We start from the raw sequence: 25,543 nt of genomic DNA on the forward strand, positions 1-25,543 counted from the left end.
ACTAAAATTTGAAAATTATGTTTAAATTTTCAAAACTCTCCTAAAATATTGTTAGTATCCGTAATATTTTTAAAAATTGTCATTTACCCCTTGAAGTATTGAAAACAGAAAATAGAAATATAAGGAGAAAAATAAAAGCAAAAAGAATGAGGAGACAAAGAGAAAATAGAGAGAAAAAAAAAGAGAAATCCATATAAAATGATATTTATGTATTTTATTTAATAAAATTCACTAACAAAATTAGATAATAGGTGGAAAATTGATTTTTTAAAACCTAAAATATTAAAATACATTTGAGGAAACCCTCGGTGGGATATAGTGTTTTGGCCCATATATATTTTTATATAAATATTCCTTTGTAACCGGCCAAACAGCCCAAACCTGAGCTCTTTCACGCACATTTGTTCTTTCAAAAAATTTGAAAAACGTGTCCGTTGATTTCTCAGGCAAATAACACGCGTCTGTCTGTCCAGATTTCACATTCCAGGTTTGCTTTCTCATCTGGGTATCACTTTGAATCGACATTTATTGTGTTCTTAGTGAAGAAGAAAACCTCTGTTATAGCGCATCTAATGTTAAATGATCAAACAGTTATTGCATGAACATGCAAAGCAGCTTGCTTTTTTGTGATTTCTGACTCAAGGCAGCTGATTTTTGCAGGAATTTTATAGCTCCTTCAACCTGCATTTTCTGATTGTGTTGCTAAAGCTCATATTTTGATCTATTTTTTCTGATAAAATTAGACCTTTTTGTGTAGTGCCCTTCTGTTGTCAGTCTCTGAGAATCCTCAAAACCCAATTTCTAGTATTTTTATAATTTCACTTACGGTCAAAATCCCAGAAAATTTCATTCTCTTCAAGATTCTTTCTTTTGTTGAATTTTGATCTGTTTTGAGTTCCCACAAATATGTCGGAATTAAAGCCTAATACACCCTTGATCCAACCTTCATCTTCTCGTAAACTTCCTGATTTCAAACAATCTGTGAAACTGAAATATGTAAAACTTGGCTACCATTATGTTATCACTCATGGAATGTATCTATGTTTATCACCTCTTGTTGTTCTTGTAGCTGCACAACTCTCTACATTCTCAATTCAAGATATCTATGTCCTCTGGGACCATCTTAGGTTCAATCTCGTTTCTGTGATCTCATGCTCCACCCTCTTGGTGTTTTTATCGACCCTTTACTTTTTAACGCGTCCCCGATCTGTTTATCTTGTAAATTTTGCATGTTATAAGCCGGAAGATGCTAGGAAATGCCCTAAGCAGATTTTCATGGAAAGATCCAGTTTAACGGGAACTTTCACAGATCAAAATCTTGAATTTCAAAAGAAAATTCTTGAAAGGTCAGGCCTTGGTGAATCAACATACCTCCCAGAGGCCGTTTTGCGAGTTCCTCCCAATCCTTGTATGGCTGAGGCAAGAAAAGAAGCTGAGATGGTAATGTTTGGTGCCCTTGATGAGTTGTTTGAGAAAACGTCTTTGAAACCAAAAGATATTGGGATCCTGATTGTAAATTGTAGCTTGTTTAATCCAACACCTTCTTTGTCTGCAATGGTTATTAATCATTACAAGCTTAGAGGGAATATTATTAGTTATAATCTAGGTGGAATGGGCTGTAGTGCTGGTTTGATCTCTATTGATCTTGCAAAAGATCTTCTTCAAGTGCATCCAAATTCATACGCTTTGGTCATTAGCATGGAAAACATAACGTTGAATTGGTATTTTGGGAATGAGAGGTCAATGCTTGTCTCGAATTGCTTGTTTAGAATGGGTGGAGCTGCAATTCTGCTTTCAAACAAGAGGTCTGATCGGTGGCGATCCAAGTATAGTTTGGTACATGCTGTTAGAACACACAAAGCTTCTGATGATAAGTGCTTCTCTTGTATCACTCAGCAAGAGGATCATACAGGAAGAATTGGAGTGTCTCTGTCAAAGGATCTGATGGCAGTTGCTGGAGATGCTTTGAAGACTAATATCACTACCTTGGGCCCTCTCGTGTTGCCAATGTCTGAACAGTTACTCTTCTTTGCAACGCTGGTGGGAAGGAAACTTTTCAAGATGAAAATTAAGCCTTACATCCCAGATTTCAAATTGGCTTTTGAGCATTTCTGCATTCATGCTGGAGGAAGAGCTGTGTTAGATGAGTTGGAGAAGAACTTGGAGCTTTCGGACTGGCATATGGAACCTTCAAGGATGACACTTTATAGGTTTGGCAACACTTCAAGCAGCTCTCTCTGGTATGAATTGGCCTACTCAGAAGCCAAGGGGAGAATAAAGAGGGGAGACAGAACATGGCAGATAGCATTCGGATCTGGATTCAAGTGTAACAGTGCAGTTTGGAAGGCTCTAAGGACCATAAATCCAGCTAAGGAGAAAAACCCATGGATAGATGAGATTCAACATTTCCCAGTTGATGTTCCAAAGGTTGCAGTCATCTAAAGTTGTAACACCGTTCCCAGTTCCATTAGTTGTGATGTTTGGTGGTGGTTGCAGCGCTTTATCAGTGTGATTAAAAGATGATAGCAACCGGGTTGTCTTCTATATGGCAAGCCTTATGGTGTCTTCAGTCCAGGGTAGGTAAATGCTAGTGTTAAAATCCGTTACATTTGATAGAAAACTTCAGGAGATTTTTCGTCTAGGACAAGAGATAGAGATCAATGTTTGTTTCAGATTGACATGTTGTTCTGGGAATTTTTATGAAGGAGAGAATCTTACATTTCTCTTCCTTTTAATAATTGATTAATATTTCTCATTAGTACCATGATTCATCAATTTCAGAAATTCTATCACAATTTGCAGTACTGTAAACTATTTTATCTATCCTAAAACTCTGAATTTTGTCACAAATGTCTGTAATAGTTTCATCTCCATTGCGCATTTGAACAGAATCATTCATCCGAAGCTGCCTGCCTTGCATTAGCATAGCCTTCAATTTCAGGGCACATTATATTCATTCTAGGACCTAAATATCATGAACCACTATAAGCCTGATTATTTTAGCTGGTGAAACTATTGGTCAGCTGGAATGCTTTCCTCTCCATGTGCACTTGAAACATATCTGCTTTTCGTCTGTTGAACAATGATCCTTTTATTCTGTACAACTAATGTTCTTTCTAGTAAATTTGATGATTATGGTTTGAGTTTAGAGTTTCAAAGATGTTGAATCATTTTAAAATCACAAGCATATGGATTGAAACTTTGCATGCTTTAATATTCCTTTGAAATAGAATTGATTAGATTCGATATAATTCAGAATCTTCGAGTTTAATTGTGATTCCAAAAGTCTAGATATGCATGACTAAGGCATCAATTGGGTCAGGCTATGTCTGGGAAAATGGTCTGGCCGAGCCCGACTATAGCATGTCAGGCCGGGTCGTGGGCCTAGACACAGGGCCTGTGCCCTACTTGGTATTGTTCACATTATATTAAAAAAATTAAAATTAATTAATAATTATACTATAAAAATTAATTTTTTATTAAAATTAATGTAAACAGTCACAAATCCCTTTAAGGTCTAGCCCTATATATATTTGGGTTGGATCATGGGCCTTATGCATCCTATAGGTTGGCTTAGCACAATGGTTTGTTATTATAGTGGGTCGTGCTGGAACTAGCTCATAGACACCTCTATGCGTGACCCATGTGTATAATGAAAAAATGTGTAACATTAATAAGAACACTAAAATGTGATATGCAACTCAATGCAAACAATTGTGAAAACTAGAATGTTTTTAAAGCAATTTGACTCACTCTTCGGAAACTTATGTCAACTGATTTATAATTAATAGAGGAGCATAATGTATGTCGTCTTTTTGTTAAGTGAAAATAGAATGGATACAAGATTATATGTAATTTCCTAACTAGATGTATCAATTTCTAATTCAATCTATGTACAATTAATCCAACTCAGCATTATGGGAAGTGGAAAATTATATCATCTTAATTTGGTAGGAAGTGATTTATACACCTTAATTATATAGGATAGGGATGAAATGAAATCCGAGACTTAGGAGTTAAATTTGGCATGTTGGAAAGATTGTGATCATGGTTGAATTTGTTAAAGTGAAAGGGGCTTATATTATACCCACCACATTTTGGATTGGATAGATTTATATGGATTATGGATTATCCCATCGATAGACTTTTAGCAAATTGAACACAAAGCAAATTAGACTAACTTTGTCAACATAAAGCTTATTCATTGTTCACACAATAGAATGCCTGTAATTCTATTCCCAATATAATCTAGAGTGTAAAAAGGAACCCTAAATCCTCTCACTTTTCGTTACAAATTGGTCCAACCACTTTTAATAAGTGTAGGTAAGTAATACTTGCCTCAGCTATAAATGACTTTATAGGCACAGGCATAGCGCACAATATTTAATACAATCAATGAATTTTTGTGACTTGGAAGAAATGAAATTTAAACTCTCAAAGCACAATATTGCATATTTATTTTTATAATAAAATTACATATATTTAATTTTTAAATATCTAATTAAATATTCAAATAATATGTTATCATATAATTAAATGATTTTAAATTAAAAATAAAATAATATTTAATTATATAATAATATATTATTTAAATACATAATTAAATAATTAAAACTAAGTATATAGTGTTCATTTATTTTATATACTGGGCTAAAATAAAATATAGTATAATTAATTTTCTGATTTCTTATGTCGGCCTCCATAAAAATTTGTGAATGGGAATTCTAAAAATGGTCACTTTTTGACAATAGATATAATCTAGAATATAGACATTCTAGAAAGGACAAATAAATTAACGTTAAAATGAAAATTCTAACATACAAATTGACAAAATAATCAACCAAACTCATTGACTATGATTGTATGGTAGCTACATATCACTCTGCCATAAAACTATAGGTATTTAATATTAATTTGAATATCATATTATTAAATAATTTTAAATTAAAAATAAAATAATATTAATTATTTATGATATATAATTATTAATATTTATATTAATACTAATTATAAATACACAACATAATTAATTTCTTATAACTGTGTAGTTAACATTCCTATAGTGAAACATTGGAGCCTCCACATGTTATGAGCAAATATTTCCAGGCGAAACCAAGCTGCAATACTCTTTCCTCTAGACTCTGCACAAGGAGACTGTATAAATATTTGCAAGAACATGAAGTCAAACTAAAATATAAAGAGAAAAAACTACTTGACCTACCGCTCAAATTCAATGTTAAGAGATCCGGCAGATGAATTTGCAATGGCTGTAAACGCAGTCTTAGAAAGGGCAATGGTTGAAGGAGCAGAAGGACGAGACACAGAAGTTCTGGCATTATCAACAATCTTGACTGTAACAACTTTGCCTCCAGCAATACAAGCTTGACTTTCCCTTGAACTTAAGCATCTCACACGGTAGTGCGTTCCACAGGCTGCACCATTATCCCATATCCCCTCCCCGGCCGCCGCAAACAGGCCGTCCGACGGGAACTGTGATTGATCATTACCATAACAAGCCGTCGCTGTTCAATTTTCATTAATTAACCTAAAACTTAGTCAGCTATATATTTAGCCATATATATATGCATGCAGGCTGATCAGTTTGTAAAAATGGCATACTTACGCAAGTATGGAGGGCCGTAGCTGGAAGCAGTGCCGATGCCAGCCACCCCACCATTGGAGAAATGGAAAAGTGCTGCTGACAGTAACATAAACAGCCATGCGTAAAGTTGCTGAGGCGTAGACATGAATCCTCTGCTGCAGAAAGTTCAAAGATATACATACATGCATGCACATGCATACATATGGAGATGGATTAGGTTGATGTAGCTATCTTCTGCGGTCACTGATTATGTTACATTTTTACTTTGAGATAGTGGTTCGGTTGGGTCAACCAGATGATATCTAAGCAATTATAAAATTATTTTGTTCTTGTTCTAGTCTTATTTGTCCCTTTATCTTTGAATAATACAGTGGACATACTAAGGAAAAATTCTGACTTCCCACTCTATCTATGGAAGGCAATCAGTCCAAATGCAAGAACAAACATGTGACTGCAAATTTTGGCCGTCCCTTGACGTTGTTACCCGCCAAATGGACGGTGTTTCCATTGGTGAATAGGTTTTTGCCGTCTCCGTCCCTTGCTATTGTGTAAAACTCCAATATGGCAGGTTTTTATGAATAAATATATATAATGCAGTGCTCATTGATTGAGATCAACCTTGTAGTGCCCATTAAATTAACAAACAATTCAATTTGGTTTACTTTTTCGCTAATACATTAAGATGGTTTCTTATATGTATAAGTTATCTATTGAATGGTTTATGTTGTGCAGCGGAAATACAAAACACAACTTCTATGCTATTGAATATAATAAATAATTAAAGCAGAAAATAAAATATAGAAAAATAAAAGAAAGAGAACACAAGAATTTACGAGATTCGATAAATATACCTATGTCTTCGGCGCCGTTGACTACTTTCACTATCTCCAAAGAATAGTTACAAAGGAAAAATAAACTATTAGAGATCCCTAATAATAGGATTCTCTCAATACAATTATATTTGACTACAACTGTCTTAGGAATTATTTTGAATTAAATCTAAAGCTTCTATTTATAGTTTTTAGTAAAATACAAAGAGATTAAATTAATAGATGTGGGACATAAAGAGCCACTTATTTCAACAGTTTATTCATCTGTCCATTGTCTATGATGTGTTGTTTGACTTCGCCATACTTAGATGTACAAGGGCGGCATTGAGGAAGTGATTAACCATATGAGCAGTGACTAAGACATGTCATTAATATGCAGTTCAATCTTCAATGCGGGAGTTAATTCTTAATCCAATTGAAAAGGGGATGTAACAATTTTTAATTATTTCTTAGATCTCCTTAGCAATATGTCATTCTGATCTCTCAATATTACGAGATCACTTTCCATTTTTATCTCCTATGTCCTATTATCATGAGATTATAAAACTATCTCTTATAATTAAAACAAGCTAAGCTCGTCCTGTCAAAAAAGAGGGCAGCAAGATCCAAAGGGACTCTTGAGTTATTATCTAAGAAGCTTCAAAAAGAGACATCAGAAGGGATAAAAAAGCTATAGACAAACAGCAAAAAATAAACAACCGGATTGTTCTTATCTTTTAATTTGGTAAATTTTTCATTGGTGTTAGCAGCCCGTGAGATTTGACATATTATTGCCAATACATACATGGACAGAAAATTACAAAACAATTTGTCTATATGCCAGCAAAAACAAGTCGTCCTTTGATTATTAGAAGATTTTGGGGCAATTTTCATCACGATTTGTGGCTTAAATCATGCCATCTGGATATGTTGACCAAATCATTCGTTCTTCCCATGTGGCCCGTTAAGAAGAAAATTGGAGAAGCTACTGCTGGATCACATGATGCAACAGCGGCGGCGTGCCTGGCAGGCAATAAGCCTCATGCACAAATAATACATTTTACATTTCAAATAGGAAAAAAAAGGAATCATACCTATAATGCAAGTATACATCTAATCCCTTTCTAGCCAATTTATGTATGGCTAAAATATTAATCTTAACAAACGCAATAAATACACGTTGAAAATGCTTCCATTTGTATGAATTAAAAGCATATTACATATATATTTATATGTGTGTGTGTGTGTGTATATATATATATATATATATATATATATATATAAAGGGTTTTAGTGATTTATAAACGACTTTATTCCATAGGTTTAGAAAGGGTAAGATAAAGGGGTAGGTTCCACACGCATAAGACTTGGGTGAAAGTTTGAACTATATCTAAAATTTGTATATTTTCCCCTATGTGTAAGGGAGGATTTGAATTCATAATTTAATTCGAATTTAACTTGTTTTCTCTTTAATAATATTGTTTATTTTGTTAAAACTCTCAAATGGATAGATTTTCCCTCTATGCTTAGATTTTCTCTATTCAATTTATAGTGCCGAAAGATTGAATATATATAAATTGGTAGATTTTCCCCTTATTCATAGGGGGATTTCAATTTGTAACTTAATTCAAATTTAACTTATTTATCTTTTCAATGATATTATTTATCTCATTAAAAACTCTCTAATGATATTGTACATTAATTTGAATAAATTTGAATTTGATATTATGAATTGGAGTTAAGCGTGAATATATTTTAACTCAAACTTGACTTGACTTATCAATACAGGAGGGATTATTCAAGAAAAATTTTAGAAGAGCTTTTTAAATCGTGGGGATTTTTCTTTTGTTGTTTCTGTCTCTGTTATCCAGGACTAACTTTCTTCATTTTCTTTATGAGTTGGTCCACCCGAGTAGGTTGGAAATTAGTTCCTAACTATGACTTTGAGAATATACTTAAACTATCATCTGTACTTAAATTCAATACTGAAATATAAGTTCGTCGAACTGTTTGGATATATATATATATATGAGGACGGAAGGCTAAACAGAAAGACCTGACAGATTGACTTACAGAACGATAATGAGAAACATTTTAGAAGAAGATAAATAATTCATTATCCACGAGAATATTCAATGTTGAGAGAATTTGCAGAGAGATTTGCAATGGCTGCAAAAGCATCATTCGAAAGAACAAAGGTCGCAGGAGCAGTAGGGCGAGACACAGACGTCGCAGCACGATCAACAACCTTAACCTGAATGGCTTTGCCACTGACACAAGCCTTAGGAATGCTTCCACTCAAGCATCTCACCAAGTAAATTTTCCCACAGATTGCACCGTTATCCCACATCTGTTCCCCGACGGCGGCGAAATGGTTGTTCGTTGGAAACTGTGAGCCGTCGTTCCCGAAACAGGCCGTTGCTATTCATCAACGGAGCCAAAGAAACACATGATCAGTTTAAATGTGTAGGTGGGCAGATAGATATATGCAGTTTGAGATATGAAAATGGCACTTACGCATGTATGGGGGGCCGTAGCGGGAACCGGTGCCCACGTCGGCAGAGGAGAGACGGAGAAGCAAGGCTGAGAGAAGCAGAATTGCCCATTTATAAAGTAGGTGACGTGAAGAAGACATTATCAATGCTAGCTCTAGAAAACGAGCCATGTACAGCTATACGAATTATGCCATTTATAGGAAGACGAAAATTCTGTTTTTTATTAAATGACAAAATTCTGTTTTTTAAGTTTTAAAAATCTATTTTGGTATTTTATTAAAAATTTGTTATTAAAATTTATTATAAATATTAAATTACTATTAAATTTTGTTATTTATTCTTTTAAAAAGCATTAAAATACTTACTCTATAAAATATTATGTTTTAATATTTTTAAGGTGTACTTACCATTTTTTTAAACCCTTTAAAAACACTTTTAATTTATTTTTTAATTTTCAAAAATCTCTTTAAATTTTTTAACATCTCTAATATTTTAGAAAATTATAAATTTTCTTTCTAACTTTCGAAAAAGCAAAATAAAAATAATAAAAGAGAAAACAAAAAATTATTTAAAAAAAAGAAAACCGAAAATTTTATACAAAATAAATTTGTTACCCTTTTAATTTATAGATTTATTAATAAAAATAGATTATAGGTGATACTATGAGGCCATTTGGTTTCAAGAATTTAAAGATTAATTTGATAATTTATCTTTTATTAGATATATTATCTTGTTTAATTTGTTAATAATAAAATATTACGATAATCTTTTATTATCAATACTGATATGACAGATAATATAGGTGGTAATCTGATTACTACTTTTACCTTAAATATTAAAAAATTATCAAGATAATTTTGATTCTATTATAATTGTATTATTATTTATTCATTTTCTGAGACAAAAATAAATTTATTTTTAATTAATATAACAAATAATATAAACAATATTTAAAAATAATTATATTCAAGAGCATTTAAGTAAAATAATTTATTAGTATTATTTTATTATCTTTAATCAAGTACAATAATTATTTATACTTATCAAATTTTATCAAACATAATAATCATTTATATTCAATAATTTTTTAAGTAATTTATCTTTAAAATATTCTCGATTAAAAAAAATTATCCAAACCAAAACCCTCTATTTGTTATTTTAGTGAACCAGGGGCTGAAAAGTCTTTTGACCTACCAAACAATTGTTGAATGACATTGTATCCGTAAATTAAACCAAGAAAGAATTCTAAGCATATTAAAAGGATTAAATTTTTAAAATAAAATATTATATATATATAATATGTATAAATATATATACAAATAAAACAAATAATATATCATTATATAGTTAAATATTATTTTATTTTAAATTTTAAATTATTTAATTATATAATAATATAATATTATTTATATATAAAATTATATATTTTATTTACGCATATGACGCTATTTTATTTTTACCCAACGTTTAATTATTACGTATGAAGCGGGTGGACTGAGTGCCGTCCCGTCCAGAGGGGCCATTAGCTGATTATTCGAACATCCAGCTGTATCTTAATCTTCCTGGCCCAAAAAGTCAGTCCAAAATACGGAACAAAGCCCTTGACTGCAAAACTTGGCCCTCACCTCACCATTTGTATGACTTTGACACGAAGATGAAGAGTGACTGGGTTCTTGCCGTCCCCGTTACTCAGATGGTGTCCAAAACTTCAAGATTTACGTGAGACTTACTCTGAAAATATTCATTGGCTTCTTTTATTTTGTTTTAAACTGGGAAGCCCGGAACTCAAAATAGGGTGTGTTTCTATGTTTCAAAAATGTTTTTATATTCAAAACTCTCTGAAATTTGTACAAAATATTTTGTGGGTATTTTAAAATTTCGAAAAATTTTAAAACACGTTTCTTTTAAAAGAAAAAACATAAAATCGATTAAATACATATTTTTTTATATTTTTAAACCCAAAATATCTCTAAATCTCATACTGAATTCATCTCCTCTTTATTGTTTGATGTATTACGCATCTTCTCTTTGACATATTATATAGATTGATATATATTATTATTATTTTCTTAAATATTTATATGCGTTTACATAAAAATAATTTATAATAAGTTTTATGAGTTTATTTTATAGAATTTTATTTTTATTATTTATTTTTATATTATATAAGTTTATATATTTTTTTTTATAAAAAATTTGATATTTATAAAAAAAAATTATATTTTTAATATTTCACATTTTTATTTCTTATAGTTTTTAAAAAATATGTTTTCACGTTTCTATTTCTGTGTTTCTGTTTTCGTGCTACATGGGTTTTAAATAATTGATTTTAGTTTATATAATTTCCGTTGGAATAGGTCAGATTGGATAAATAAATAAAAGAATGAATGATAAATGAATAAATTGGGGCCACTGTTGGAGGTCGAATGGTAAAAGGTTTTTTTAGACTTCTGGGTTGAAGCTTAATTTACATTTTATTGAGTTTCTTTTTCCCTCACTTTACAGGGTCAAGTAACTAAAACTCTTTATTATTCAATAAGAATTCTCGAACATATAGTGATTGCTCAGTGGAAGCTTTGGTTATTGAGGCAGAGAAAGACAAGGATACTGTTTTGGTCCATGCTGGAATGGAAATGGATTCGTCGCTTCAACTGTTTCCGGAAAAATTCCCAGAGAAGTATTTTGATGTTGGAATGGCTGAACAGCATGCTGTTACATTTTCTGCAGGTCTGTCATTTGGAGGCTTGAGGCCATTTTGCATAATTCCTTCTGCTTTTCTGCAGAGAGCTTATGATCAGGTTCGCTCTCTCCCCCATGTGCTATGTGTGTCTGTGAATACTCCGTAAAAATGAACCAACTGCATACAAACATGTCCTCTGGGATCATTTTGGCAGTAACTACATATTTACATAATTCAATGGCATCGAGTGAGACAATATTTTAGCTTACAACTCAAAATGTGTGGCATCCTTCATTGTGAAAATAACATTCATAACTGTTCTGGAGTCTTTTCCTTGTGGCCTCTTTAGGTGATCCATGATGTAGATCAACAGAGGATTCCAGTGCGTTTTGTCATTACAAGTGCAGGATCTGTAGTGTCTGATGGTCCCACACAATGTGGGGCATTTGATATTACTTTCATGTCATGTTTGCCAAACATGATTGTCATGGCACCATCTAATGAGGATGAGCTTGTGCACATGGTTGCGGCTGCTGCTCAAACTGATGATCGGCCAGTTTGCTTTAGGTATCCAAGAGGTGCCATTGTCAGGTCGGAATATATTATAAGACTGTCATGGCACCATCTAAGATCGACTATTTGACTATGCACTTGACAATTACGATTTGAATCTTCCAACATATCTCTTATTATTCTTCACTAATCATTTACAATGTTCTAAATTTAATTTGACTACTGTTTGTTGTATAGCAGATTGGAAAAAGCCTCAAAGTTCTTGTAGAGGGTAAAGATGTTGCTTTGCTTGGGTATGGGGCAATGGTTCAGAACTGCCTCAAAGTTCGAATTTTCAAAGCTTGGTGTTGAGGTAACTGTTGCTGATGCAAGATTTTGCAAGCCCCTTGACATTAAGCATCTCAGGGAGCTTTGTCAAAAACATACTTCTTATCACAGTTGAGGAAGGTTCTATTGGAGGATTTGAATCACATGTTTCACAGTTTATCGCTCTCGATGGACAGCTTGATGGTAGAATTAAGGTGCTTCTTTTGTTCATCCTTGTATTGTGTTTTATACTTCAAATTTATCCGTCTTAAAATATAAATAAAAATTTTCATTGAACTTTAAGTTGCTAGAGTGCGGTTACTGGTGTATGTATCATTTATGCTTTCCTTGTAGCTGGGGATAATTTCAGTCTTTTCATGCACTACTTACTGCATGGAGTAACTGTTTTGGTTAACTTTCTATTCTTTTTTCGCAATTTTTTTCTTCTTCCCAGTGGCGACCAATTGTTTTACGAGACAAGTACATTGAGCATGCATCGCCTAGTGAACAACTTTCTCTTGCGGGGCTGAATGGACATCAGATTGCTGCAACAGCACTAAGTCTGCTTGGCCGCACCCGTGAAGCCCTCCTTCTGATGTGCTAGAAAGAAACCTACCCACTTTCTTTCGAGCCTTTATGGAACTCTACAGGTTGAACACTTGAAGCTATGTAAGAGAAGAGACTGGTGACAAACGAAAACAGACAGGAGGTAACACACTGCCCAGATCAGCTGATTTTTTGTGCGCCTTTGTAGTCTGTATATTATTGGAATGATTTGATTATTTGTGATTATTGGTGTTGAAAGTTCACAAAATTGTACAGCAGTCTCAAGAATCGATAACAGATTCAATTTTGAGCATTTAATTAAACTCTAAATGATATATTATGAGGTATACAATTAAGTAATTTTGTACCGGCAAGCACCCGACTTTTTTTTTTTTTTTCTCAGCCAGACAAACAAAACTCTTCTCTGAAGATCAAATAACGACAAGAACAACTTTGTTTCAAAGATATATATATATATAAAATCCCTTCTTAGATTCCGAATCTTCTTGCCTTCTTCATACTGCTTTTTTATTTCCCGAGATATTCATACGAAAAAGGGTCCAGATGGGTTCTCTTTCTTTGTCAAAAAGAATTGTTGGTTTTGATTCATATTTTTGTTTAAAAGCAGGTTAATTTCAGGTGCAAGCACTTCAAAATTGTTGCTTTTGTTTTAAAGACATATATATTTAATCCATTTCTTAGATTCCGAATCTTCTGGCCTTCTACATATTGCTCCGACGCCCGGAAACTTAATTTCCTTTCCTTTTCTTTCATCGTTACTTTTTATTTCTTGAGACATTTATGCGTAAAAGGGTCCAAATGGGTTCTCTTTCTTTGCCAAAAAAAATCGTTGGTTTTGATTCATGTTTTTGTCTAAAATCAGGTTAATTTTTAGTACAGCGCTTCAAAAATGATGTTTCTGTTTTTGTTTAATTGGTAGGTTTCTGTTCTTTATCCATCTCCTATATTCTCCCGTTCACATCCCTTTGTATGATCACTTAATCAAGAGATGAGAATCTAAACACTGAACACAGAAAGTAAAAGAAGAGAGAAACCATCTTAATCTAGACATTTCTCAAGTTCAGATTTTGCAAGTGGCATTTGGAATGAAAAATTTACAACCCACCATGAGTGTTACTGCTTGGTTCTTCAGCCATTTGGTTTTTTGAATTGTCACCAAGAAGAATTAGATGATCGCCGTCTCTGATAAGGTCTATATCATCAATTTCAGCTCCTCCTTTGGTTAGAATTTTCGTGGGACAGAAACTAAATTTCTGGGCACCAATATTGAGTAGTTCTTCAAGTGAGTTAGGCAATGGAACAAGCTTTCCAGCAACTGCACCTTTCTCTGGGCAACTTATAGTCACTCTGGCTGGATAAGTACTGCTTGAAGTTGGGAAACTGGCAAATCCTCCTGAGGCTGCAATTCGATCCCTCTCAGCTGCAAAATTAACATTTTGGCTTATTTGAACATGACTGAATCTATTTAGTTAATCCTTTTGCTATCGTGGGCATTAATTATACTGGGTGCTCACCAGAATTTGCAGCTGATATGATACCAAACAGTGAATTCTGAAAATGGTTCGGTCTTCGCCTCCATTGGCTATCAGATCTGGTAAGCTTAGGAAAAGGTGGTCTAAATTCAGGAGAAAATGGAGGCATTGAGGGTTCACTACTGTACTTTATAATACGCTTGCCAAAATATGGCAACCCCTGCTTCTCTGGAATGGTAAAAACTGATGATTTCTTGGTTTGTTGCCCAGACTGGAACAAAAACTGTATCTCTTCAAGGCCCTGGTGATCTGCCAAAGCCCTTGGAGTCCAGCCATGGGTATCTGGCTTGTCGATTTCAGCTCCTTGATCTATGAGAAACTTAACTATTTCAACATTTCCTTCACTGATTGCTTTATGAAGTAGAGTTGTTTCACTGCTAGTGGGCCTTGTTAAATCTCCTCCATGATGAACAATGTCCTTAAGTAAATCCAAATTGTTCTGCTCAATTGCAGTGCAAGCAAACTGACTAACATCTCCAGAAGATAGCAATGCCCCATTTTCTGCAAGAATTTTAACCACAGATTCATGCTTCCCCGATATGGCTTCCCATAGAGGAACACTTCCTTCTGAATCTGCAAAAAGAAAAAGCCACAAATCATAACATCTACCTTTATTTGCAGCAAAACAATGGTCATTACCTTTAATGTTAGGATCTGCTCCATATTCAAGAAGAAACACCACACAATGCTCATATCCTTTAGATGCTGCAATGTGCTGTTGCAGAGATAACCAAAGTAAGCTCCAAGTCTTGGGATGAAAAAGATGATACTCAGACATGGATACATAGAGTAGAGGGAGGAAATAAGATATACCAATGCTGTTCTTCCACTGTTATCCATTTCATTTGGGTCTGAACCTCTTCTCAGCAACTGTTGTAACAATAGATCATCTCCTCTAACTGCAGCAAAGCATAGACCAAGAGGCAGATCCATTCTTCCCTGAGCCAACTTTTGCTCCGTATCTGTCAATATTGATTCCATCATTGGATCCCCCGAATCCTTCAAGTGCTGTATTAATCAGAATCGAAAATAATAAGATTCAACCCCATTTTGTACTGCAGAACATAGTCAAAATTATAGGCGGTTTCCATTTTGAAGGGAACTCTAGGAGGAGAAGCATCATTGCCTTCTTGTCCTGATTGCTGGTATTAACCATTAGAATTCTAACTTCTGCCAAAAATACAACAAACCTGAAGAAGATTGTTCATGATTATTGTTCCATCTCCAACATTTGCCCGTAGAAGATTTAGAAAAGCAGTACGGTTCAGACGAAGCAGCTGGCTCAATCGTTTGGTCCGGACTGTGAATAATTGTGGCTTATAACACAACACACCAACCTCACCAACAACATCTCCAGGTTTTGCCTCTGCAACAACCTGCATTCATTCAATGCAAACAAATTTTGCATTGTCATGGCAAATAGACTGAAGTATTTTCTTTTCCAAAACAATCCAACTAAGTTAAATGGTCAGACCGTATCATAGATTACCTGTTCTAATCCGCCCTTTAGCGTTATGAGATCCTGTTAAAAAATCTAACACATAAGAAATCAAACTGCCCAGCAAATGACAACACTTCAAGGGAAGGGAGATGAACAGAGTAGATTGATGGAAAACAGGGGGAAACACAAAGAAAAGGCAAAAAGATCAAATTAGTCTTACTGCAGCACCAGTGACCAATATATAGAAGTCAGTGGGTGCTTCATTCTGCAAAATTACATCTTCTTTGGGAGGAAAATACTCGGCTTTCATCTCAGATACCTTCAAAATGATAAAATTCAGACATTTAGCTGGACTAAGTAATTGAGAGTGTGAAGACGGAATGATAAAACAGATATATTTGGTTTACCAGTTGGAAAAGTAAGTCGTGTGAGACTCCACGGAACAAGTAAACCTGATCAACCAGTGAATAAAAGAGAAAGTGTGAAATGCTTGATTGAATGGCTTTAGGAAGGGATTCAATGGTCTCTTGCTGGTGCAGCCCTTCTGAATCAGTTCTGTACCTCAAACACAAATGAGCTAGCATCTGATCTTGCAGCCGAACAGGTAGCTGGTTCCTTCTAGCAAAACTCGAAGCAGCTTGGATTGTGTCCCTCTAAATCAAAGCCAAAACAAACCCAAAGTAGAAGTAAACACTAAAGATATTATGTTGCAAATACATCATGTTAAAAATTTTCAGATATGGGCTAACATTAATTATGGTTTTGATTTAATAAAATTAGGTAATTAAATAGTCCAATACCAATTTACAGATGAGCTTGAGTGGGGCTTGAATAATCAATAAAAATAAGTCTAATATACTTAAAAAATTATGATTTAGGTGGATAACAAAAATGTAGGCCTTCAGGTTTATTAGATTCTCTGCTATAAAACCTAATGCATGTTTTAGTATTTATGGAGTAAAAGACTAAGTCATATTGAAAGATGATTTCGACAAGTCATTTCAGGTAATTTTTAAAAGTTTTTCATATTCAAATTGTATAAAGATTTAGGTATTTTTAAAATTTTAAAGTTTAATTTAGTATTTTATAATTTGTGCGTGCATCACGTGGATTATAATTAATTGATTTATTTATTAAGTTTATGTAATAAATCTTCCACTTCGTTCTTGTTTCCAGGACATCCACAAAAGAGATTCTCCAAAAATATGGCACCAAGTAAAAGAAGACAAGATAAATTTACTCACGAATTTTCTTGTGCGACTGGTCCCATGGATAACGAGGTTGTTCATGTTGCCAAGTAAATATGATAAGAGGCCAAGATTAAGGAACATGTAGAATATGTCAAACAGCCTTTCCCTTGTATTCGCAGGATGGATATCACCATAACCAGTAGTTGTAAACGTGGTTATAGACCAGTAAATTGACGTAACATACTTGACCCACAAGCTCCTTTGCTTAAAGTTTCCTAAAGTTTGCCCAATCCATGTGCGTTCTGGCTCTGGATAATTCTCAGCAAGAAAATAGAAGAAGCACGCAGCACAATGAACTACAAAGAGAGTCACCTACAAGTTAACCCAATCCTGGTACTGTAAGACGTACATCAATCAATCTCAATCTTGAATAAAAATACGTATGTATAAATATATATACTCACACATGATAGCTTTACATATCGAACCCGAACATAATTATAGTTCTTATCTTTCTCCAATCTGTCAGGGTCATCAAAAGAAATTAATGTTTTGATGAATATCTATTGAAAAGGTGAAAAGAAGAAGAGATCTGATATCCCACACCTGGCAAAAAGTTTACTGACTCTTCGGAGACGCCAGAGACGAAGTATATTGAAGTATCCATAGGACTGAAGTGGAGAAGGCAATATTTTTGTAGTGGCTTCATAAGGGATTGAAGAAATAACATCAAAAGCCAACCAGGTTCTTGTGTATCTCCAAGCAATCAGCTTTGGGTTATCAATGAGAAGATAAGAAGCTTTATCAAGGTACGCAACAAAGAAGGTCAAACTGATGTCAATGGCGAAAATCCCATTAACAATGTTATCAAGTATAGCCAGCGGCGTTGATGGTTTTAAAAGAAACCCAAATTCAAAAGGGCACACCCATGCTGTATAGAGAACCAGTAAAATCAAAAATGCCTCCCAACATCTGCAATATGAGTTGGAGGTTATTTCTCTAATATCATATTCCCTACAAACCTAGCTAAATATAACAGATCCTGCAGAAAGAATTAAAGGAACCTGTAACGGGGGTCAAAAGGGGAGATAATGAAACGACGTAGTTTTATTCTGCGACAGCTACGAGCAGTTACACCGAGAGAAGGAAGAACGCCATCTGTGACACTCATTTGGCTACCTTCATCTCTTGACAATGCCTCTACACCTCCACCGGCTCTATCACTGTCATCGAGACCTCCTCCGCCCCCGCCGCCACAAAACTGCGCGATTCTTCTCTTTCTCAGCCACGTTATTTTCATTTCTCAGTGAGAGATGCGGCAAGTAGAGCGGATTCTGCTAAGACTGATCTCAGTTGGATTGCCCTACTGGTATTAACATTATAAATCTGATACGTGGAACTGTTTGTTTATAATATACGAATTGACTATTTTATCCCGATCTTCTGATTGGCTGTTGGACCTCCTTTGAAAATGGTTGAGGTTAGATTTGGAATTTAACGCAATTGCTTCGTTTAATTTATGTTATGCGATTGATTTGATTGGATTGAAAAAGATTCGTAATTTTGATTTAATTTTTTATTTATTATCTACTTGATGATTATGAATTTTCACACTTCATATTTTTTAATTATTTTTCATTTTTTTTTCAATCCTAAAAATGAGTGTTTTAAATGTGAATGCAGCCTCAAAAATATATTCCCGTATCCCAGATAATTGATTTAAAGGTAGGTTTGAATTGAGTTATTTGGGTTTGGTTTGAATCCACCCAGATAATCGATCTAAAAGAGGATTCGAATTCAATTATTTGAGTTTAGTTTGAATTAATTTATCAATTTAAGTTATATTTTTTTATCTTTTCGATAATATTATTTACTAATATGAGGATATTGTTCACCTTTATTATTTATTTTATTAACAATACTGTGATATTATATATACTTTACACTAATTGAAAAGATTTTGAACTCAAACTGAGTATTATAATTTGATTTGAGTTCATATTAATCTTAAATTTGGTTCAAATCAAATCTACCTTAAGTGATAATTAGGTTAGATTCAATTTAAGTCTACTCTGAACACTCCTTAGTTTGATCTCAATTTGAATGAAAAATAAGACAATTAGAGCTCAGCTCAAGGACTCATCGAGTCAAAGTTAATGGGTGCTGAAGTTTGGATTAGTTCTTATATTCAAAATTTGAAATTTACCTTAAATTCATATCTTTGATCTATGACTCAAATTCATAACTCATTAATAAAAACACATTGTTTTAATAATCATTTGATATAATTCAAATCAAGCTGTAAATTAAACTCAAACAAAATCAAACAATCTCTCAAAACTTAATTCATGAGTCAAATCGAGTAAAACTTTTTTTATTTTAATTTAATTTGATTTTTTAAATAAACTAATTTTTTTAATTTAAATTTGATATAAACTAATTTAAACCGAATTAAAATAAATAAATAGATTCTCCCTTTTCAACATTAAACAAAATCAATTTGGATCTATCCTTACTAATTGTGCTTGATTGAGACAACCTTTTAGTTTCGAATATGTTGGACGAATTATTCTGTGCTTTGAGTGGGTGATAAGACGTGAGTATTTATCAAAAAACGTAACGGAATCGGAGACGTACGTGGAGAACGGCAGAATCATATCATGCGACTGAAATAAACTCACCATTGAGACCGTACGTGATTAATTGTCAAAAGAAGAATTATTCCCATAAAACTCAAACTATCAAAAGATTCGCCCTGTAATTTGCAGCATCACTTATAGTGACAGTTCAAGGAGGAACCTGCACAGGGTCGTGAAATTAGCCTTAAAAAAATATATGAATGGCTAATTTACTTTGTTCTTGAGTACCCACCGAATCACTTTTAAAGATAAGATCCCATAACACGTTATATAATAAGAATTCGAGTACGCTCTCTATTGGGAAATGGATAATTTTCCACAAACCAAAGTTTTGATCAAAAGGAATATATATTAATTTAAATATTTATCTAAGTTTTAATATATCAAGATATATTTATAAATTTTGTATTAGAATTAAGAGATAAATTTATTATTTTATTAATAATATTAAAATAATTATAATTATATTTTATTTTTCTTTTTTAGTTTTAAAAAATAATATATTCTCTTAAAATTAAATTTTAAAAAATTTATTTTTTCCCCTAAGGTTTCGATTTTCCAGTGAAGCTTTTCCCTTTCCGATATCTAACACTATCCAACCATTTCTTGCACTTCTTCAAGTCTCGTCTTCGTCGAAGAAGGCAAGTCGTCGTTTAGACAAAGATAAATCGTTTTTATTCAAACGAATTGATGAGGTCATCAATTTGGCTTCATCAACTGAAATTGATAGCCATGTCTAGAACCATGGGTTAGGAGAAGACTAGAAGGCCACGAAAACATGGCGATTATAGCTAATTTAATGGAACACAACAGAAATGTGACGGTCTTCAATACATCCTCAATTTGTCTTTGATTGTTCATCGATAAAGCTTCTTCGCATGCCATTAGAGTCGTCGACAATGATAAAGAGAGAAGGGAAGACAGAAATGGCGATCGTCAATAATGACATCATCAAAGAGGAGAAAACTTAGAGCTTTAAAAATAAAAAATCATTTTTTAAAATTGAAATCTAAAAATAAAATTCTATTTTTAAAACTTAGAAGAAAAATAAAATTAATTTATATATTTTTAATATTATTATTAAAATAACAACTTCAACCTCACATTTAAATTAAAATTTAGAGATGGATTAGACTCTCCTAAAGTGTTTTGGTGCTTTCACCAAACATTGAGTGGGACATAGTCCTTTGGCCCTCTCCATTTCATTCAATAAAGTTCGCTTGATGATTGACAGCTTAATTATTAAGCTTCAAAATTAGCGATCAAATTAAAATCTTGATGGGCCACTTCAATCTGATAAAGTGATGTCTTACAGCAGCCAGTTGGTAGTTTCCAGATAGATTGGATTAGCTGTGATCCTAATTCTATTTTTTAAGCATGTCAAGTTAAAACATATATGTTTTTTGTTTTTTTATTTTCGGAAGAATAAGTAAATTATTATATAATTTTAATAATTATATAATTATTAAATAAAATAAATTTAAATTATTAAAAATTTAAATTTATTTTCGTTTATATATAAAATTTCTTCTTTTAATATTTAAACTATCTATTAAAGACTAAACATATATAATTTTATCAAAAAAATAAATCTAAATTCTTATAAATGGTTGATTCCACTCATTTGATCTGAGTTTAAATTCGAATTTAATTTTATTATATAATTTTAAGCTCCAAAAACATAAATTATATGATAATATTAATTTAGATAAATATTTTATGCATTCAATTTTTTAATATTGAATTAGGTAGGCAAATGATATATATATTTTGTTTTTAATTTAAAATTACATAATTATTAGTTAAAATGGGATACATATTATTTTATCAATTAGTTTATTTTGAAATGCATGAAGATAAATATTTTTAATTTTTTTCATAAATAATTAATTATCAGAAAAAAAAATAGGACATAATTGTAATGAAAAGCAATAATATTTATAATTTTGATGGGAAATTATAATTATTTCTGGTTGGTTTAGTCGTTTAGATTTAGCTTTTTTTTTTTTTGGAAATTAGAGTAAAGGAAGGGCCAGCTATGAACACAATGAAAAATTTTGTAGCCCAATTTCAGAAAATATAAAGCCCACTAGGTCTGCTTGAGAAACGGCGCCGTTTCCGGGAAGCAACGGTTTCGCTTAGAAGAATTCTCTAGAACGAGGGTTATTGAGAAACAGGTAGACAAGTCCGGTCCAGAGAGCAGGTCGCAAAGCGAGAGAAAGATGTCGTCGTTTTTGCAGTCTTTTCTTGATCCAAGGAAGAACTGGTTCGCAGCACAGCACATGAAAACCCTCTCTAAACGACTTCGTAAATACGGTTAGCATCTCTAAACCCTAATTTTTTGTAGCTGCCTATTTGTCGTGTTTGTATCTGATCTAATCGACGCTAACAGGGCTGCGGTACGATGATCTCTACGATCCTCACTACGATCTGGACATTAAGGAGGCGCTGAGGCGGTTGCCGAAAGAGGTCGTCGACGCTCGTCACCAGCGTCTCAAGCGTGCCATGGACCTTTCCATGAAACACGAGTACCTTCCTGAAGATCTTCAGGTATTTATAGTACTAAAAATGTTATAAAAAATCTCATTAATTTTGGTTATAAATAAAAATTCTATTTATTATAAAGTTGTTTTAGAGATTATGAGTGTTGTTTGGAACTATGTAGTGGGTAAATCTCGTTGTAAATCGTGTTTGTGTTACTGTAGTAAACAGTCCAAATTGTTAGTGTAACTAACTATACATTATAGGTTTCTCATGAGCTACCATTGCTTTGTTTTGGTGTTAGTATAGCGTGATATCTAACACACATCTTGTTTTTAGTATTTTGATACCTTATGATGAAAAAGCCTGTGTCATGATGTCCTGATACTAACAATACAGATAGAACTGTTTTATGAGACCATAATTTAGTCGCATGTGTGCTGAACAGGATTGAACGTATTCATAGGTGTTTAAAAATCTAACAATGCATCTGGCTTTTGTGTTAAGAATCGATCTCAAACAAACAGTGATTTTAAATGTACACATCTCAGTATAATCATTTTGTGATATTTTATGTTGGATATACCTTGTGTTAGTATCAATTGATTTCTGATAATACAAGTAGCTAATATGGGTTCATTATACTTCTGAATTTGACATATAAACTGATATTTTATTTTCAATCTCTTTCAGGCCATGCAAACTCCATTTAGGAGCTATCTTCAAGATATGCTGGCCCTTGTAAGTGTTTCTAGAAATGTCAACACTTATGTTTTCTCTATTATTTGTATGAATACTGTTATTCTGCTAATGTTGGCTAAGCATTAATTGATATTCTATTGAATGCAGTGAAATTGTGTCTTCACATCAATTTTAATTTATCATGTCTTTGATCTGGATACCTTGTCTATTGAACTTCTTTATTTTTGAAGTATTGAGTCTAATAATCAGCACTGACATTTTCCTTGTTTGTCAACAGTCTATATTGAGACTTAGACTGGTAAATTGTATGAATAGATTACTGTGCCTCGTTCACCTTGTATAATGTCATTAGGGGGCCTTTTGTGTTTTTATTCCTAAAATATCACGACCAAAAAAAAAAAAAAAAAATCTGTAGGCTTAATACATGGTCTCATAAGTTCCTATGGTTTTGGATTATTCCTTGGGTGTGAAACTCTTTGAATAGAGAATAATATTGCTGTAAGTTCTCCCTACCTGCTACACCTACACTAGAAAATTTTTATGGGAACCCAGTTTTTCTGCTTTAGTCACTTCTGCTGTCCCTGCTACTGTTTTGATTAAGATGTTCCAAATGGTGGTGGAAGTAGTCGAAGACTATTTGGTGCTAAATTTTTCTCTATGTTAATGTTTGACCGAGAAATATGCTGGAAATGATTTTATATTCAATAGAATTATTGATCTCTCTCCATTTGCTAGCTGATAGAGACTCCTGGTATCCAAACGTATATTGGTTATGCAGTTTCTTATAGAACTGGAATCTATATCATGTTGTATATTACTACTTTGGAAAATGTTGAATTGAAGATATTCATGGAGATCATTTCCCTGTCAATTTTTGACAAAGCATATTTCATCTTTGTTGGTATTTTTCTTTTTTCACTCAATAAAAAATATTGAGTGAGAACATATGAAAATGGCATAGGTTGTTTCCATTATTTATTGTTGTATATCTAGCATTGCATCGAGTTTGTTACTATGGTGCGTAAGTGAGTCATCAATTGCAAATTTATGGCTTCTTTTTATGTGTCTATATGCAAAATGAAGATAACATTTCATTTTAACATGGTTGTCTTGTTATATGAACATTAGAAGAAGAAAATCTTAAATAAGGACAGTCGGAAGAATTTGAATAATTCATGATTAAAACTATTGAAACCAAATACACAGTTATAATGAGAATGTTATTTTAGAATAGAGAAATTAATGGTTAGGTATTTAAATAAATTATGTACTAGAAATCTGTTTAAAGTTTGAAGGCTGCTAATGATGTTTTGATGGTTATGATATGCAGGTTAAAAGGGAGAGAGCAGAACGTGAGGCTTTGGGAGCATTGCCTCTCTACCAGCGCACAATTCCTTAAGCATCTTAGTGTGTCACATAGCTATAACTATCTGAGTGGTATTTTAAATGAATATCAGAATTCAGTTTCAATCATTTGTGCCAGTGTTTCGTTAGAGATACTGATTCGTTGTGATTCACTGGCCTTTTTCCAATAAGTATGAACAACCAAACTTATGGCTTCTATTAAATGTTCCCTTCCGGTATAATTTCTCTATATGCTGTGTTGAATTTGTAGACTTTAAAAGCTTATAAAAATTGATGTCAAGATTTATATCTTTAGTATTGTTGAAGGATGATGCTTATCACATGGTTATCAATTGATGAAATATGACTTCTTTTCTACTGTAGGAGCCCGATTATTGAAGATAACCATTTTTTGGGTCAAGACTGGCCTGTTATAAGTCTGCTAGGATTGGCTGAAAATGAATTTCCAAGAGAATCTCTGTTATTAGGATTGGTGCTTTGTCCTTGGTTCAAAATTTTTGCTATGGCATTGTAAATTGAGCGAAGGTCTCTTTATGGGACTGGGTCGACTCAAGTTCTGTTCATATCTAGAAAATCAAGATCAACCTCACTCGAATTTGTGATTAGTCGTAGGAGGATGCATTTGAAAGTCATTGTAGAGAAAGAATCAGGGTTGTAAAGATGAAAAATAAAAGTGGTGTCATTGTTAATGAGTAGTCGTTGATTCCACAAAATCCAGTTGACTCAATTTCTTTTGAGCCGAACATTGAGATTGCGCAGATTTGGATTGGATCAGAGCAGGCCCTGACGGGCCTAAATTATGAAATTCTAACCTATCTAGGATTTTCCTTGGTTTTCCCCTTGGCCAAATTTTCTCAATGGCGATGGATGTTGGTGGTTTTAACCTGACTGAATTACCATTAATGGCTTAAAGGATTGGCTCCTTTAACCATCAAAGAGGTTCCATTGTAACCAAGAGATTCACCACACACAAGGGAAATTCTTTCTCCTCCACCAGCTGATCTAGACCGTAACACATGAACTGTTTGGTTGCCACATTTTCCACCACAAACTTGCCTTTCCACTCTCCCTGGCTGTGTGCCCATGTGCCTATGCCTCCCTGTAGCTTTTCACATGCACCTACTTTGCTTCTTATGGGGTCTTCAGAATCTGCAATACAACTTGAAGTAATGGTCTGATGGGTTCTGCATTAAACACTGCACAGCCATGGAACCCAACAAC

At 33.2% G+C, this 25,543-nt stretch overlaps 6 protein-coding genes across 6 annotated transcripts; 3 read left to right on the forward strand and 3 right to left on the reverse strand.

Moving 5' to 3' along the window:
- The first annotated feature begins 310 nt into the window (after nucleotides 1–310).
- On the forward strand, nucleotides 311–2,758 carry LOC123193968 (3-ketoacyl-CoA synthase 11-like). Its single transcript, XM_044607059.1, has 2 exons — nucleotides 311–487; nucleotides 661–2,758. The coding sequence occupies exon 2, from the start codon at nucleotides 907–909 to the stop codon at nucleotides 2,440–2,442; it is 1,536 nt and encodes a 511-aa protein (XP_044462994.1). The 5' UTR covers nucleotides 311–487; nucleotides 661–906; the 3' UTR covers nucleotides 2,443–2,758.
- A 2,294-nt stretch (nucleotides 2,759–5,052) lies between these two features.
- Nucleotides 5,053–5,747, reverse strand: LOC123194200 (EG45-like domain containing protein). The gene is made up of 3 exons (XM_044607355.1): nucleotides 5,624–5,747; nucleotides 5,222–5,522; nucleotides 5,053–5,141 (listed from the first exon to the last, which is right to left on the reverse strand). The coding sequence occupies exons 1-3, from the start codon at nucleotides 5,745–5,747 to the stop codon at nucleotides 5,135–5,137; spliced, it is 432 nt and encodes a 143-aa protein (XP_044463290.1). The 3' UTR covers nucleotides 5,053–5,134.
- Nucleotides 5,748–8,454: 2,707 nt separating this feature from the next.
- LOC123195307 (EG45-like domain containing protein) lies at nucleotides 8,455–9,070 on the reverse strand. Its single transcript, XM_044608990.1, has 2 exons — nucleotides 8,929–9,070; nucleotides 8,455–8,832 (listed from the first exon to the last, which is right to left on the reverse strand). The coding sequence occupies exons 1-2, from the start codon at nucleotides 9,044–9,046 to the stop codon at nucleotides 8,528–8,530; spliced, it is 423 nt and encodes a 140-aa protein (XP_044464925.1). The 5' UTR covers nucleotides 9,047–9,070; the 3' UTR covers nucleotides 8,455–8,527.
- A 1,490-nt stretch (nucleotides 9,071–10,560) lies between these two features.
- LOC123194201 (probable 1-deoxy-D-xylulose-5-phosphate synthase, chloroplastic) lies at nucleotides 10,561–13,009 on the forward strand. The gene is made up of 6 exons (XM_044607357.1): nucleotides 10,561–10,625; nucleotides 11,464–11,704; nucleotides 11,936–12,142; nucleotides 12,340–12,392; nucleotides 12,497–12,620; nucleotides 12,860–13,009. Exons 1-6 carry the CDS (start codon nucleotides 10,561–10,563, stop codon nucleotides 13,007–13,009), a joined length of 840 nt encoding a protein of 279 aa, XP_044463292.1.
- A 977-nt stretch (nucleotides 13,010–13,986) lies between these two features.
- On the reverse strand, nucleotides 13,987–18,391 carry LOC123195143 (potassium channel AKT6). The gene is made up of 12 exons (XM_044608763.1): nucleotides 18,200–18,391; nucleotides 17,742–18,107; nucleotides 17,600–17,657; nucleotides 17,190–17,507; nucleotides 16,353–16,598; nucleotides 16,166–16,264; nucleotides 15,994–16,026; nucleotides 15,695–15,880; nucleotides 15,318–15,512; nucleotides 15,144–15,219; nucleotides 14,487–15,077; nucleotides 13,987–14,392 (listed from the first exon to the last, which is right to left on the reverse strand). The coding sequence occupies exons 1-12, from the start codon at nucleotides 18,304–18,306 to the stop codon at nucleotides 14,067–14,069; spliced, it is 2,601 nt and encodes an 866-aa protein (XP_044464698.1). The 5' UTR covers nucleotides 18,307–18,391; the 3' UTR covers nucleotides 13,987–14,066.
- Nucleotides 18,392–21,780: 3,389 nt separating this feature from the next.
- On the forward strand, nucleotides 21,781–24,616 carry LOC123195159 (cytochrome b-c1 complex subunit 7-2, mitochondrial). Its single transcript, XM_044608789.1, has 4 exons — nucleotides 21,781–22,090; nucleotides 22,167–22,324; nucleotides 22,949–22,996; nucleotides 24,288–24,616. The coding sequence occupies exons 1-4, from the start codon at nucleotides 21,997–21,999 to the stop codon at nucleotides 24,354–24,356; spliced, it is 369 nt and encodes a 122-aa protein (XP_044464724.1). The 5' UTR covers nucleotides 21,781–21,996; the 3' UTR covers nucleotides 24,357–24,616.
- Nucleotides 24,617–25,543: the final 927 nt, after the last annotated feature.

The sequence above is a fragment of the Mangifera indica genome, chromosome 13, assembly GCF_011075055.1.
Source record: "Mangifera indica cultivar Alphonso chromosome 13, CATAS_Mindica_2.1, whole genome shotgun sequence".
NCBI classification, from domain to species: Eukaryota; Viridiplantae; Streptophyta; class Magnoliopsida; order Sapindales; family Anacardiaceae; genus Mangifera; species Mangifera indica.